The 15,841-nt window shown below is 50.9% G+C and overlaps 1 protein-coding gene across 4 annotated transcripts in view; it reads left to right on the forward strand.

The window, feature by feature from the left end:
- Igsf9b (immunoglobulin superfamily member 9B) overlaps nt 1-15,841 on the forward strand; it is a 57,382-nt gene that overhangs the window by 14,379 nt on the left and 27,162 nt on the right. For 3 of the 4 annotated variants that reach the window (XM_057766544.1, XM_057766547.1, XM_057766548.1), the window contains exons 4-15: nt 3,201-3,352; nt 3,663-3,780; nt 4,837-4,978; nt 5,174-5,319; nt 7,596-7,738; nt 8,051-8,191; nt 8,279-8,395; nt 8,647-8,797; nt 9,638-9,761; nt 11,998-12,173; nt 13,852-14,078; nt 14,916-15,000. In XM_057766544.1, coding sequence (XP_057622527.1) covers nt 3,201-3,352; nt 3,663-3,780; nt 4,837-4,978; nt 5,174-5,319; nt 7,596-7,738; nt 8,051-8,191; nt 8,279-8,395; nt 8,647-8,797; nt 9,638-9,761; nt 11,998-12,173; nt 13,852-14,078; nt 14,916-15,000 — 1,722 coding nt within the window. The remainder of the gene's footprint in view (nt 1-3,200; nt 3,353-3,662; nt 3,781-4,836; nt 4,979-5,173; nt 5,320-7,595; nt 7,739-8,050; nt 8,192-8,278; nt 8,396-8,646; nt 8,798-9,637; nt 9,762-11,997; nt 12,174-13,851; nt 14,079-14,915; nt 15,001-15,841) is intronic. The other variant, XM_057766546.1, reaches the window with a different exon arrangement.

The following is a 15,841-nucleotide window of genomic DNA, read 5'->3' on the forward strand; positions in this document are numbered from 1 at the left end:
GTGTGAGACTGTGTCTTGGGCACTAATCTGAGGACAGTTATGAGTAAGATAGAAGCCACGTTTTACACAGTGGGGGAAGGGCAAGCAGATCAAAGCAAGGGTGGCAGGGATAGCTGGCTATAAAGCACAGAGGACTTTGGTCCTTTAAAAGTCCTTGTGAATCTATCAAAAATTATCCATCCAAGCCGGGCGGTGGTGGCGCACGCCTTTAATCCCAGCACTTGGGAGGCAGAGGTAGGCGGATCTCTGTGAGTTCGAGACCAGCCTGGTCTACAAGAGCTAGTTCCAGGACAGGCTCCAAAACCACAGAGAAACCCTGTCTCGAAAAACCAAAAAAAAAAAAAAAAAAAAAATTATCCATCCAAGACATATTTCCCAATGTCTTCGCTATAGCGGGCTCTGGGAGTCAGGCAGGGGACATGACCCAATCCTGGTGGTTAAAAGGCTTCCAGTCATGTCAAGAAATGATTGCCTTGTGCCTTCGGGAGCACAAAGGAGGATGAGCCTCTCTGAGGACATGACCTCTGTCCAGAAACTTGGCCAGGGAGGAGCTTAGACAAGAGCAGGGAATGAGATGGGAAGGGTCCTTTCCTATAGGATCTTTTGGGCCTTTGGGAGCCCAAAGGAGGGGAGCACCTCAGGAAGGGGGTACAGGCAGGCCGTGGACATGCAAGTGCTGGGCAGAGCCCTGAAGCAGAGCTACCACCTGCTCTGTGCTTGAGAACCGGTTTTTGCGTGCAGTTCGCTGTCACCCAGGAGCTGGCCGGAAAGGTGCAGAACAGAGCAGCACCCTACATGAAAGAGAGTTCCCACCCAGGCCAATATTTCCTCTCTTCCAAAATTTCTTTCTGTGTAAATATTTTTATTCTTGACAGAAAGAAGCAAGGTCAGCCTTTTTTTCGTATCCAGAGCAGAATGTATAGATAGTGTCAGGCGTTTTGTGACGGGGTACCTTTGGAGACAAGAGAGGCCAGGACGAAAATACAAGTTATTGCTTCATTCGCCTCTTCCGTTTTCTCTGAAGATGGTTTGGGTGAAAACAATCCCAATTATTCCTTTATCACATGTAAAATACCTCCGAAGTCCAGGCCGAGTCTCGCGTTAGGACTGGTGTGTGGCTCGAAGGAGAGGCCAGCTTATTTCCAACCTGCCTTTAATTAGAAGGCACTTGCAAGAGGAACCGAGCCTGGAAATGCAGCTGGCAAGCTAACACCTAATTCAGTAAATAATTGAGAGTCAAACCATTATTTTTCTGAAAACTTGAAATTGTTCAAAGTACTTTCCTGATTAGCACCTAAATAATAAAGTAATTATGTAATTAGTAATTAATTTGTCACTTCAGGACATAATTTAATTTATTATCTTTTCTTTTAAGCTTGACACCAGAGGTAATAGAGGCTGTGGTTGAGTTAACCGAATTCTGGAGGCAGGGTGGGTGAATGCAGGCTCTAGAATGAGTGCACAATTCGCAGGGCCTGGAGGCTGCAGTCCTGGAACGCCTTTACAGGGACTTGGGAAGGCTTGTCACCATTGCTGCTGGTATCTTTCTACACATGGCTGAGCCCTGCATTTCTTGAGGGTCTGTGTTTTATGTGATGAAATGCACTTGATTCACTGTGTAGTTCCAAATGTCCTTTGTACCCACCCAGTTATAGGTGTTGGAGATGCGAGGCCAAGTAGGCCCTGCTTGGTCTTGCTCCCAAGAGGATGTATGTGCTTGCATTTGTGTTGGTGGAGTACCCCACATCCAGGAGGGACAGGAAATTTGAGTATTCAGTGGCACTAGGAAGAGGCACCCAATCACGTAAATCAACGGAATAGGATCTGGATATAGAGTTCCAGGTCACGTGAGAGCTCCGCAAATGAACGGTCTTGAGTTTGGAAGTTCTTGCTGCAGAGGAGACCCAGAAAGCCAGGGCTGCTAGAGTCAGCAGGAGAACGTGTCCGGGAGATGCTGCTGGTGCAGGCAGGACCTAATGCCAGCACTCTCTGACTGACTCTTGGACATGACTGTGTGGAGGGGGAAGGAGCCTTTCTGAAGCTCTTCCTTAGTCTGCAGTCTGAGACTCCCAGGGCTGATAATGGCAGTGGTGAAGGCAGCACAATCAGAGTTTGCTGTAAGCATTTGTCCGCATTTTACACAAGATCTTTTATAAACCTTTTCTCTTTTTATTACCTGCATCAATTCTAGAGGGGAGAAGATTTAGAGAAAGCCCAGAGAGTCCGAGGAACCTACCTGAGATTATAGGGCAGGCTAGTACTTGAACTTGGACCCTTGAGAGGAACCCAGGATGGCCTATCCTAGTATTGTTGGATTTGGTGCTAGTATTCAGAAGAGCTATTTGGGGGAGAACATGGAACCAGTAGTCCGAGGGGTCCAAGTTGACCAGATTGTCTCTGCAAGCAGCTCAGGCAAAGGATGCTGAGTTTCTTAAAAGCCGATTATCCAAACAGGATGGAAGTGTTAATCATACCTTCAGTGCATGGAAGAGGATAACCTCGTGTAATCAGGGGAGAATTAAGAAGGTAGTAGCCTGTGGGAATTCACTGCTCACCTTTATCCACAGGAGCCCAGGAGGAGGAGGCAGGCGGGTGGGGGATTTTCCCTGTCTGTGGAATGAGGTATAAGCAAGACTGAGCATCCTTAGCCGGGGCCCTGTAGTAGGCCTTGATGGGACTCAGTCAAGAAATCTCCTGCAAGTGAATGGGCTTAGTGGAACTGGGATACAGGGAGTGGGAGACCCTGAGCAGCGTGTTAATTCTGAAGGGAGGTGGGAGAGTCTTCAGTCTTGTGTGTCATGTTTCTAGCCCTGAGCACAGCGGCCTCCCAACCATACGTGTCTGTAAATACTCTTCTGGGCAGTAACTAAGTTCAGCCAGATGAGTGTAGAATTTGGAGAAAGCCAGACCGAGAGTAGGTCAAAGTTGACCAGATTGTCTCCGCAAGCAGCTCAGACAAAGGGTGATGAGTCTCTTAAAAGCCAATAATCCAAACAGAGTGGAGAGTTAATCACACTTTGAGAGCACGGGGGAGGATAACTTCACATAATCTGTAGGTCCTAGCCGCCTTCCCCCCGTGTGATATATTACATTGGGTACAAGTTTCTGCGCTCTGTTTTTGTTCCTTTGTCCTTGCAATACTGCAGAGTTCTGCACAGGTGGATGGAGTTCGTCTCTCACTTTCCTGGTGTTCTTTGCAGCCCCCCCCACCTTTACAGAAACACCCCCCCAGTATATTGAGGCCAAGGAAGGTGGAAGTATTACCATGACTTGCACTGCTTTTGGAAACCCTAAGCCCATTGTCACCTGGCTCAAGGAAGGGACCCTCCTCGGTGCTAGTGGAAAGTACCAGGTGAGTGCAGCTCTCACCTGGGTACCACAACCACTCTTCCTCATCCTCTCTCCTTACCTGTCTCCCATCTAAGGCAGCTGGCCACTGATGCTGCGTGTACAGGCCCAGGGTGGAGGCAGGCAACCTAATGCCCTGACTTGACTGCAAGCGTTCTGCAGCCTTTTGTAGGGAGGTGAACAGGGAGACCCTTGTCCTCCTTTCCCCTATAAATGAGTCCCTGAGGCCGTTCCCAACTTCTCAGAGCTCATCTCTTTGCTTAAGAGACAATCCCGTGAAGCTCATGGGTTGATATTGAGTTCTGTGCTCCCAGGTGAGTGACGGCAGCCTGACGGTGACATCGGTCAGTCGGGAAGACAGAGGCGCCTATACCTGCCGAGCATACAGCATCCAGGGTGAGGCTGTGCACACAACTCATCTGCTTGTTCAAGGTAGGGAGATTTTTTTCAGTCTCTTTATCGCTGGATCTCTGTAGGAGCCTTCCGGGCCTGCTGAACCGTGGAGAACGTTTTCTCAGGGCCCAGCCTGCCCAGCTGGGGGTGCTAGAGAAATTGGGTGGGTGGGATCTGTCTCACGTGTATCTCTTACCCTGACTCCCACCCTGGTCAGTTGGGAAATGGCGCGGCAGGGAGACAGGGACTGTGCTGAGCCGTTTCTGATTTCCTGTTGAGAGCACATTCCTGCCATGTTTCCACCTTCCTCAGAGAGGAGACCCCTCCCCCTCAGGGTCATCTATCCATCAGAGACAGCATCAGTATGTAAAGACAGGACAATAATCCAAGTATCTGACATTTAAGCAACATCAGGGACTTTGGGTTAGGCTGGGTTCTGTATTCAGTTGTGAGAGGTGGCCCTGACTGTCTGGCCCCTGAGCGCCCTGAAGGGGGCTGAGCATTCATTGCCAGGGTGGGAAAGGTGTCAGGTAGAGGTCTCTGTGTGCTGGAGTCACAGTGGCAGGTAAGGGTAGTTGTGTCTAGTTGGCAGGACAACTGTGATGACATTCTTTCCTTTGGCTTCTGAGGACTGAGCAGGACCCGAGGCAAATGGTGGGAAGCAGACTACATCCCAAGGGAGGGTCAAAGCCTAGCTCTGCTGAGGTCTGGCTTCCTAGTCCCAAGGCTTGCTGGATTTTGCTTCTTTGCTCCCCAGAGTCCTCGCCTCAGTGGCCTGAACCTCCGACTGGAGAACAGTACAAGGTTCTGCTACTTCAGCGGGCTTTGTGCTTTCTGACTTGAGCTCTGTTGAAGAGAGTTGGGTAGGAAAGGTGCATGGGGGTTATAAATGGCTGTTATGCAAACCATGGGGCCATTGCAGATGTGGTACTGAAGGGTGCCTGAGCCTCACAGCAGCTGGAAGTATCGCTGTGATGACTGCCTGGGCTCTGGTACCTGGACACCCCATCTCGAGCATCCCAGAGCTTCCTGGGAAGCCTGGCATGGTAGCCTTCCAAATTAGGAGAGGTGATGTTTATTCCCTGTTCTCCCCAGGGCCACCCTTCATTGTTTCCCCTCCTGAGAACATCACCGTCAACATCTCCCAGGATGCTCTGCTTACCTGCAGGGCAGAGGCGTATCCTGGCAACCTCACCTACACCTGGTACTGGCAGGATGAGAATGTGTACTTCCAGAAGTGAGTAGTACCCTGCTCCAACCCTCTTACACGTGCCCCTACAGGCCACTGCCTTGAGAGAGGGGCACTGGCAGTGGTTGGGAACCCAAAGCTCCCTTGCTGCCTCTAGGGGCAGTGAAGTGACTCACTGCTACCTCGCTTGTTTTCCTGCCAACATCCCCCCTTTCTCCTTGCCTGCTTCTCACTGTTTTGCAGTGACCTGAAGCTAAGGGTGCGGATCCTGATTGACGGGACGTTGATCATCTTCCGAGTGAAGCCAGAGGATGCTGGAAAGTATACCTGCGTCCCTAGCAACAGCCTGGGGCGCTCCCCTTCTGCCTCGGCATACCTGACTGTGCAGTGTGAGTAGGGGTGAGGGAGAGAGGGTTCTGGGCATTCTAGCAGGTGCAAGCTGCACTAGCGAGATTGGAACTCGAAGACCCAGCATGTTTCTGAGGACTAGAAGAACACCCGAGGGGACTAGTCCTCCTCTAGAGGAGGCCATGGCCAGTCGGGCCAATAGAATGAACTGATACTGGCAGATGTTGTCTGTGGGCTGGTCGTCACTTGGGGTCAGCCAGTTCACTGATTCAAGCTTAGGCCGTGTTCAAGGATAACAAAGCTTAGCTTTGAGCATTTGCTGTTCAGAATGGTAGTCCTTGTGTTATTGAGTACTGGTTTATACCTGGACTGACTGGGTCTGCTTCCATACATCCTGCTACCCAGTCCCTCTACTCTGAGACCGTAAGACTCAAATTAATGGCTGCTGTTCCGCCAGACCCAGAGAGGGCTTCTGGGTGAGCCCTAGATCCCACCTAGAACCAATACTTGGGCGCCTTGGGTTGCGTTCCTACCCCATGACAAGTTGGACATTTGACGGAGTGAGATGGGAAGATGGGTAATGGAGATTAATGCCTTCCCTTTGACTCATGGATAGCCCTGTCACTCAGACAACAAAGGCTGCAGGTTGTTGCTATAGGTGACAGACTTCCATTCTTAGAATGCTGGTGTGGGAGAATGATATACTCCGAGGACATGAAGAGGCAGCGATAAACAATGTAACGTGGTGATCTAAGTTAGCCTCTAAGCTGAGGACAACTTAGAGGAACAATTGGTGACCTTGGGAGCTCCCCCTGATGGCTGCACAGTGCTTGCAAGGGTCTGCTGTTGAACAGGCAAGGTCACAGCGGTGAAGCGCCATTGTACTTGCCGTGTCCCGCCCCACTCCTCACGGTGTGTGTTTTCTCATTCTGTGGGGTGATTATGAGGGTGGGAGCAAAGGCCTCGGTCCTCTTGTACTGCTGACATCCCCTCAGGATTTGTGCTATGCTGGGGTGCAGGTTCCAGACTGTTATGAGTTGGGAGGCCCGGGACACTGGGTGTGTCCGCCTGTGGTAGGAAAAGCATGCAGTCCTGGGGACCACAGGAAGGGGCTGCTTCACCTTGCAGATGTGTCTCTCCCTCTGGGCTGGGTGTGGGCAGTGCCACATGAACTAGAAGGTAGCAGTGATGCAGGAGGGAGATAGCCAGCAGGAACCAGCCTTCAGAAGGATACCAAGCCAACCAAGATGAAGGATCCATCCTTGGAGCTGTGGGCCGCTTGTCTATTGCTGAGGCATCTTGGTTTCCCTGGCTCTCCTCAGCACCAGCATCCCCACCTGCTCCCACTTGTCCTTTCTTACCCCATTCTTCCCTTCAAAGAGAATCCAGGGAGTTGAGATTTATAGGTGGGTGAGACAAGGATCTTTATTTCTGCTAAAGAGCAGTGCTCAGAGTATTTCCCATTCATAAACCCTTTGAAAACCTCAGACGAATAAAAAAAAAAAAGGACTATCATACAAAAGTAGGAAGCTACATCTAAATATATAACTCGGCCTGGTATTTATGTAAGGCTCTTCTCTGAAGAGCTCAGAATGCTTAAAAGGTACCAACCAGCTCATTTGTCACAGCCTTCCTAGCTCTGGATCTTTCTCCTTTGTAGCCCTAGGGGTCCTGGGGGACATGAGAAGAGATGTCACTTACCTCTCAGCACAGGGCTCCTGGGCCTCTTGCTGTCTGTCCTGGGGCCATGGTGGGTGGGTTTTACCTTTAACTGCAGAGTCAAGTGAAATACTGAGGCCAAGGGAGGCTAGGCATCTTGCAGAAGGAGTACCAACCGTTCTGCTTGAGACAGCATTGTACCTAGAACTGACATTGCTCTTTCGGTTTAGGATGTGAAGTAATTAACTGCTTACTCCTGAGAAACTTCAGGATACAGAGTGGTTGGAGAACTGCACAGTCATTGTTGGCTTGGCAGGGCTGGGCTAAAGTCTGTGGTGAGAGCCGCTTCCAAGTCTAGGGCCATTTAAAATGCACCTTTGAATGCCTCCACTCATTCCTGAGCATCCTACGGTTCTTAAAAGCGTAGTAAGCGGGGCGGATGAAAGAAACGTGCAGCCTGCTCCTGTCTGTTGTGTGTGACCCCTAGGCTGTAAGTGCTCAGGAGTGGGATTGTTGGTGGCCCTGGCTCCTAGCCCTGTGCTGAATGCTGAGAGTCTGAAGCAGTAGATGTATAGGTTCTTTTGCAAAGCAATGGGGAGTGTGCGCTGGTGCTCATCTTCTGCTTTTGATTGTTTCTCCCACACCACCCCTATCACAGACCCAGCCCGTGTCCTCAACATGCCCCCTGTCATTTATGTGCCCGTGGGAATCCATGGCTATATCCGCTGTCCTGTGGATGCAGAGCCACCCGCTACTGTGGTGAAGTGGAATAAGGATGGCCGGCCACTGCAGGTAGAGAAGGTAGGAGGGAGATGCTTGTTGGGACTCAGAATGAGGAGGATCCTTCTGACAAGAAAGATGCTGCCTCTGGGCTCTGGTCCTTTGCCAGTCCCACTCCTCCTTAAAAAAAAAAAAAAAAAGTCTAGGCAAACAAAGAGCAACGATCTGGCAGGCGTTTGGCTGTGTTCCAAGTATACAGGGGATGCCAGTTTCAGCTTAGTTGCTGTTCTGTCCCATACTCCTCTAGCCTAGTTCAGACTCTGCCCAGAAGTGGCTGTGTGCAGTACCTGTGTCATGACTGTGGCTCCCTGCTCTTTTATCTATGTCTGGCAGAACTTGGGGTGGACCTTGATGGACGATGGCTCTATTCGCATTGAGGAGGCCACAGAGGAGGCTCTTGGCACTTACACCTGTGTGCCTTACAACACCCTGGGGACTATGGGCCAGTCTGCCCCTGCACGGCTTGTCCTAAAGGTGAGTCTCCCGGATGGTGCGTGGCCCCCCGTGGTGGGCAGTCTTCCTTTGGCCAACCTCTCCCACGTGTCTCTGTGCTTCCCGTAGGACCCCCCGTATTTCACGGTGCTACCAGGCTGGGAGTACAGGCAGGAGGCTGGCCGGGAGCTGCTCATTCCCTGCGCAGCTGCAGGGGACCCCTTCCCTGTCATCACCTGGAGGAAGGTACCTGGGCCTTCAAGCTCTTGCACTGTGGGGGAGGCAGGGAAGATCCAGTGGTAGTTCTGTTTGGAACTGTGTGGACAGGCCAGATGTTAGGAGGGAAGGCGACACTGGAGGATAGTGGTGGGGTGTTGGCACTGGGCTCAGGGCTCGCGACACCACCATCATCCTCTTCAGACTCCTGAGCTGTGAGCACGTGTCCCTTAATCTGAATCCCTGCTCCCATCCTCTTCCCTGCTCCTTGTTTGGCTAAGGTAGGGAAGCCCAGCAGAAGCAAGCACAACGCCCTGCCCAGCGGGAGTCTCCAGTTCCGTGCCCTGAGTAAGGAGGACCACGGGGAGTGGGAATGTATTGCCACCAATGTGGTCACAAGCATCACTGCCAGCACCCACCTCACTGTCATCGGTACGTGGTCGAGTAGGCCATCTGGGGTGACTTTTATCACTCTGCAGGCGTCTTTCCTAAGTCAGACCAAGGAGTACAACCTGAAACCCTTGACCGCAGGGGACTCTGGCAGGCAGGGTCAGGATCCACGTTTGCCCTGTCTTGGGGAGGGAGGGGAGGTATGTGGGAACTGGAATAGAGTGAGAATCAGATGTGGCACCTTGGCCAGACACTGAGCTGCCTGAAGGGAGGACTGGTGTCCACAGCCTGGGGCACGAGGAATGACTGTGCTCCTTGTTCTGATTGCTCAGGACATGGCAGCCTGAGTGTAGCCTGTCCCCTTGGGACTCGACAGTCACGGTAGCACCCAAAGCCAATACAGTTTTTCCTGTCAGTTTAGACTATGAATAAAGTGGTCTGCATCTTGTTATTCATAACCTGGCTTGGAGTCACATCCTTCATACCCAGCAGGTGTGGCCTTGTGCGTGGACCACTGCTGTCTGCTGTGTGCAATGTGGCTGTCTTTTGTAGCTAGAGATTAAGGGGATGTGATTTTTGGGTTTTCCCAGGATGCCAAGGGATTGTTTTTTAGCTCACAAGATGCATGGGAATTTGGTCAGGATGAGGAGGGTTCTGTTTTTCCCTCTGGCCCGTGTTCCTTCCGGTGATGCTAGCCTATGTAGTGGGTGGGCTTTTCTCTCTGACCCCAGCAGGACCAGAGTGGGCCTGGGATCCTGCCTTTGCTGCAGCCACTTCTTATGACGCATCTTGGTACCCTGGGTCTCCTACCAGAAGATGATGGGGACGAGCAAATGGGCTTGGCGCCTTCTTTTGGTCTGAGCTGTCTTCCTTGGTCTCCAGGCACCAGTCCCCACGCCCCAGGCAGTGTCCGGGTCCAGGTCTCCATGACAACTGCCAATGTGTCCTGGGAGCCAGGCTATGATGGAGGCTATGAGCAGACATTCTCAGTTTGGTACGGACCTCTGTGAGTCAGCCCCGCATGCTTTGCTCTCTGCTTCTCTTTCCCTTGCCCCACTTAGGGCACCCAGCCTGCCCCATCCCATCCCATCCCACCCTGGGGCTGGCGGTGGGCCCAAGGAGGCTAGGACCTGCACTTGTCAGCTCTGCAGATGGCCTGGCAGTGATGGAGTTCTTAAGGATGCTAGGGATGTCTATAAAGGACTCAGTGAGTCCTTATGGTACCACCCTGGAGGTTGGAATGCTGGTTGGGTTTAACTCACCCCCCCTTCCCGCCCCCGTGCCCTCTCTGTGACACTTTCAGTGCCCCCTCATTTACTGTCTTACCTCAGTCTTTCTCCAGGTTCCTAATCTTGACAGCGTTGTAAATGGCTTGTGAGGTTTAGAGTCTAGTCTTTGTTGTTCCTTGCCCAGAGGTTCCAGGTGTCAGGAGAACATATGCTCCCATCCCTGCCCTTGCCTCTCCTGTCTGTATTTTCTCTGTAGGATTTTGTGCATGTCATTTTCGTGTCTGTTATTAACCAGATCAGTGACTTAAGATCCACCCCAAACCTTGGGGTAGCTAGATCTCACAAATGCACGGGCCAGGATGAGGACCCAAGGCATGGGATAGTATGAAGAGAAGCTGAGCGAGCAGCACTCCCTTCTTTTCCATGCCTCTGGGGCTTCTCATTCCTAGCATTCCTGTCTTGAACTGGGAACCACAGCTTCACAGACAACATTCTCAAGTGGGGAAGACAAACCTTTCGCTTCCCTCTCCTTCAGCCTGGTTCAGTCTGAATCTGGGGAGGAGGAACAAGCAGATGTAGACCTCAGAGAGGGTCCTCAGCAGCCTGAGGTTGAGGGCAGCCTTCCATCTCCCCAGCCGTTCTCGGACTGTATGCATATACAGACTTTTGAGATCCCTGTGGATGAACTGTGCCTGGATTGGAGTTGAGGAAGGGTGGCATCTGGTGTAGTAGATTTGGGTGCAGATACGGGCTCCCTTTGTGGCCGATGGCACTGCTCTGTATGAGGGCGCTGCTCATCTGCACCACTTTTTATCACATTCTGTTCACTTGCTTTGACAGGGAAGGGCAGTTGCTAGGGTAGAGGAGATTCCCCGCTTCCTTTTGACAGATCATTGTACTATTGTAGTCATTTGGCGCCTGATTTTTTTTTTTCTTTTTCTTCCCATGCGTGTTTTGCCTCTGCTCACATTATTGGGCACACCTGATAGCAGGAGTGAGTCTTAAAACTGAGGGAGGAACCTGTGGGTATCAGTGAATTACAGCTCAGGGCTGCATGGAGTGGGCCAGTTATCCTGGACAATGTCTCCTCCCTGTGGTGTCTTCTGGAACTGCATCTGCAGCAGGTGGTTTCCTTACCTGTTGGGTGTTGAGGAGGAAGCTTTGGAGTGAGAAACCTCACCCCTAGTTTCTTTACTCTCCATCTCTGTCACTTTCCCCTTGACTGTGATTTCTGTCCTCCAAGGTCAAAGTCTCAGGAATCCTGGGCCTGCCATGAAGCAAAACCTTTTTTTTTTTTTTTTTGATTTTTCGAGACAGGGTTTCTCCGTAGCTTTTTTTTGGTTCCTGTCCTGGAACTAGCTCTTGTAGACCAGGCTGGCCTCGAACTCACGGAGATCCACCTGTCTCTGCCTCCCGAGTGCTGGGATTAAAGGCGTGCGGTGCCACCACTGCCCGGCTTTTTTTTTTTTTTTTTTTTTTTTTTTTTTTTTTTTTTTTTTTAACATGCCTTGGCTATCCTCAGATGACCTGAGTTGTACTGGGTCTAGCAGAGCATCCTGGATGACTCTGGGCCCCACTTTTGTCTCTCCCCAGTAGGGTAAACAGTCAAGGTTGTCTAGGTTCCTTTTCTAGTCTTGGCATTGTCCGGCCGCTCCTCCTCAAATCCAGTGTCCCTATTCTATCAAGAAGAACCCATATACAAAGTGGTACCGAGAGTGGAATTCTCTCACAGTGCAATTGGTAACTTGACCAGTGTCCTCAGCATGATTTACACCCGAGAACCCCTTTCCATGGGGAGGTACCACAGTGGGGTGTGCCCAGGTGCCACGAAAGTTGGCATAGCCAGAGCCAGGCAGGAAACCCCACCTTGGTTATCCTTCTTCCTGCCCTTGGACCTGGGAATGCTTGTATTTTCACTACCTTTTCCTTGGGAACCTTGCATGCATGCTATTCTCTCCAGTGTGACCCACCCCACCCCTTCTCCCCCATCTCTTCTCTCTCTCTTTTGGTCAGGATGAAGCGGGCTCAGTTTGGGCCCCACGACTGGCTGTCCTTGTCAGTGCCACCGGGCCCCAGCTGGTTGCTGGTAGACAGCTTGGAGCCTGAGACCGCATACCAGTTCAGTGTCCTGGCCCAGAACAGGCTGGGAACCAGCGCCTTCAGTGAGGTGGTCACTGTGAACACTTTAGGTGAGGTCCTGGGCTGGTGTGTCTGGGGGTCATTTCTTAGCAGAGGTGTCCTAGACAAAGTTGATGCCAGTGATAGTCTTAGAACTAACATTAGGGCTTGGTGTGCATGCCAGTACCTTACCAAGGGTTCTCTGTAATGGGCTCTTTTGATCTCCCAGTAAGGATTTGCCGTTTTCTTCTGTAGGGTTTCTGGTCCCGTATCATGGGAACCTTCAGATGGGATGGAGAGGTTCAATGCCATGTATGAATGTTTGGCAGTTCTACAAGGGGACAGGGAGTCCTTCTGCACTATCTGACTACAGTTGTATTTCTTCTGGGGGCAGGGAGGTGTCTAAGAACAAGCCTTGGCAAGAGACACTTCTCAGGTGGATGGAGGTTGTGTCTCCAGCCCCCTTTCTGCCCCGTGGATGTCAGGTGTAAAATGCTCACCCCAAACTCTGAAGTTCCTCTTCTGGGCATCATTTATTGTTTGTTTTTGAATAGGGTCTCACTGTGTAGGCCTACCTAACCTGGAACTCACTCTGTACCTAGCTGGCCTTGAACTCACGGAGCTCTGCTTGTCTCTGCCTCCCAAGTGCTGGGATTAAAAGGTTTACACCACCAGGCCTGGCCTGGGCCTCATTTTGAGCTCAAGGGCCCCAAATGGAATCAAAAGTATGACTCGTGTGTCGTGAGAAGAGCTTATCAGTTCTTGGGATGAGAGCAGAAGATAAACCATGTGCCTCTTAATAGTAGGGAAAGCATCAGAGGAAACCACACCTGAGAAATGTGTCGTTAAGCAGTGAGGTCATCGTGTAGCTGGCATGACGTGAGACAAAATGATGCAACCAAGAAATCCAGTGAACTGTAGATCTTCGGTGCTGATGCTGCAGGAGCAGGGTGGGCTGTTTTCACCAGAAACCTTTTCCGTTGTTGGGGTACACCCTAGCCATAGAAATAAAGCACAGGGCCTGGAGAGATGGCACAGAGGTTAAGAGCACTGGTTGCTCTTTCAGAGATCCCGAGTTCAATTCCCAGAAGCCACATGTGGCTTACTGTAAAGAGATCTGGTGCCCTCTTCTGGCCTGTGGGGATAGATGCAGACAGAACATCTGTATAATAAATACATAAGTCTTCAAAAGACATATATGGCATAATAAATGAATATACACAATAAACACTCATGGCTGGGTGTTGCTGTTGCCACGTATTCTATACATGTTATGTGACCCGCAGTGCCACAGATTTGTTCATACTGATGTACCGCCCATGTGGGAGGCACCGCCCACGTGGGAGGCACCGCCCATGTGGGAGGCACCACCCACGTGGGAGGCACCCGTTTTTCTCTCTTACAGATGATAGGAATTTTTAGCTCCATAATTTCATGGATGGGGCCACCATCAGAGATGTTATATGGCACATGACTGTACTCTACACTAGATTCTTCTCTCTTCTCCATGGTGCCCGCTGCTTCTTCTCTTTTGAGGAGGGCTTTGGTCATCTTGCAGCGGTCCTAGTCTGAAAAGAGTCACAGCTCTGGGTCACCAGCCCTGACTTACCTTTCCTGGAATCAGGAGGGCTTCTGTAGGTGACGCCCTCTCACCTCTCTGAACCGAATTCATCTTTTGCTCATCTCTGCTCCTCACGCTGGGTTGGGGATCTGCGGCCATCATCTTTCTTCTTCCTCTTCTTTCTGTAGCATTCCCCATTACAACTCCAGAACCCCTGGTGCTGGTGACCCCACCAAGGTGCCTCACAGCCAACAGGACCCAGCAGGGTGTGCTCCTGTCCTGGCTCCCACCTGCCAACCACAGCTTCCCCATTGACCGCTATATCATGGAGTTCCGAGTTGGGGAGCGCTGGGAGATGCTGGATGACGCCATCCCAGGCACTGATGGAGACTTTTTTGCCAAGGATCTGTCACAGGTGGGGACTTTAACTTTCTTGTCTCTTGTTCCCAGTTTCTGGAGTTGTTAGGACTATTTGTGAAGCCACTGAGTGTCGAGTGACGCACCTCAGGAGCATAGATCAAGCCCTGCACTGACCCTCTTTATCTGTGGTCTTAGACTCTCCCTAGTCTGCCACCACGGGTTGGATTAAGTCCCCAGACCAGAGCTAGCTAGCTTGGCATTGGGGACCAGTGCTACACAGGTGGTTTGACTCAGCTATAGACTCTAACTAGGGTAAGGCAGGCGGAGGCCAGTAGGGATCATCAGACCTCAGAACTCAGTTTCCTGGGTTCCAGCTAGGGTGGGCTAAGGAATTGCTAGAAAAGTTGTCTTCTAGGCTGGTCAAGAGAGGGGGGGGGGGCGTCTTCTTTTAATAATTCAGAGTCCTGGGAGAAAACACATTCCCTCTTTTTTTTTGTGTGTGTGTGTGGACATCTTTTAAGGAGGAACATCTTTTTCTTGAGAGAGAAAGAAGGTTGCCTCATAGATAGAAGAGACCTCATCCATGGATCCTTCAATTTCCCCTTTCCTGCATGCTCTGAATGGCCACTGGAATTGATTCATGATGCCGTTTGAAAGCTCATTGTGCGTCTGTCTCTGCAGTCTTTCGGTGGCCTTGTGTACGTGGCTCAAAGTCCATAGCTCTAATGGTGGGAACATTATAACATTGCACACTATAACATTGACTGATAAAAGCAGTCATCATTAAACACTTCCTCGGACAAGGGTACCCTGTTCCATGGAAGTCATGTGCAGGGTCAGTGGCTGTGGTCCTAAGCCCCGCAGCTGACTGGGCATTGTCCCTGGATTGTAGGATACGTGGTATGAGTTCCGGGTTTTGGCTGTCATGCAGGATCTGATCAGCGAGCCCAGCAACATCGCCGGCGTCTCCAGCACAGGTACTTCGGGTTTCCAAATTGTCTAACAGCAACCAGGACATAAGCCTTAGGGCCACACGAGAGTCCTCTGTGGAACAGCTGATCTGGGAGGACGGGCTGGGTTTTAGAGACCTAAGCTTGGGAGTCCTAGCATTTCTGAAGTCCATGAGATCTGTGATTCCGTGACACATGGTGGTTTATCCCACCGTGGAGCTGGGCCGCTGCTACGCTGCAAGCTAGCCGAGGAAGGAAATCGTTCCATCCTGTCAGCGTGCGCTGCTTGCTATACACTTTCTGTTTGCTCTTGAGCTTTGGTGTGTGATGGGGCGGGCACTGTGAATTAGAGGGAAGACGTAGCAGGTCAACAAGTGTTTGTTGGATGCCTATTATAGGCTTCCTTATAATTATGTGGGTTTTATTTGGAAAATTGTTGTTTGGTATTGTTTTCCTTCCTTTCTTCCTCTCCCTAGAGTTTTTTTTTTTTCTTTTTTTCTTCAGGCTAAATAAAGCCAACTCCCTAGCATTTTTTCCATTTATCTTTTTTTTTTTTTTGTCTTGGCACTGGTCCCATTTCCACATGTCTTCTCTCCATTCCAGAGTTCCTGAAACATAACAGAGACCCTCGCCAGGGAAGTGGTGTCCTTGGTTTGGGAGAGGCTCTTGCTTAGTAAGCCAGCCAAGGAACCATTTCCTTGGGCACAGAATGTACTGAAATCCCTAGGACCAGGTTGCCAGGGTCTTGGCCAGAAGGCTCTTGTAGGAAGCCTCTTGGAGTTACCAAAGCACTGGTGTGGACAGATGGGAAGAAAGGAGTGAAGCCAAGGGCATACGGGGAAGGGGAGAGTGTGATTTTTTTTTTTTT

Source organism: Chionomys nivalis, chromosome 4 (assembly GCF_950005125.1).
Source record: "Chionomys nivalis chromosome 4, mChiNiv1.1, whole genome shotgun sequence".
In the NCBI taxonomy this organism is placed as follows: Eukaryota; Metazoa; Chordata; class Mammalia; order Rodentia; family Cricetidae; genus Chionomys; species Chionomys nivalis.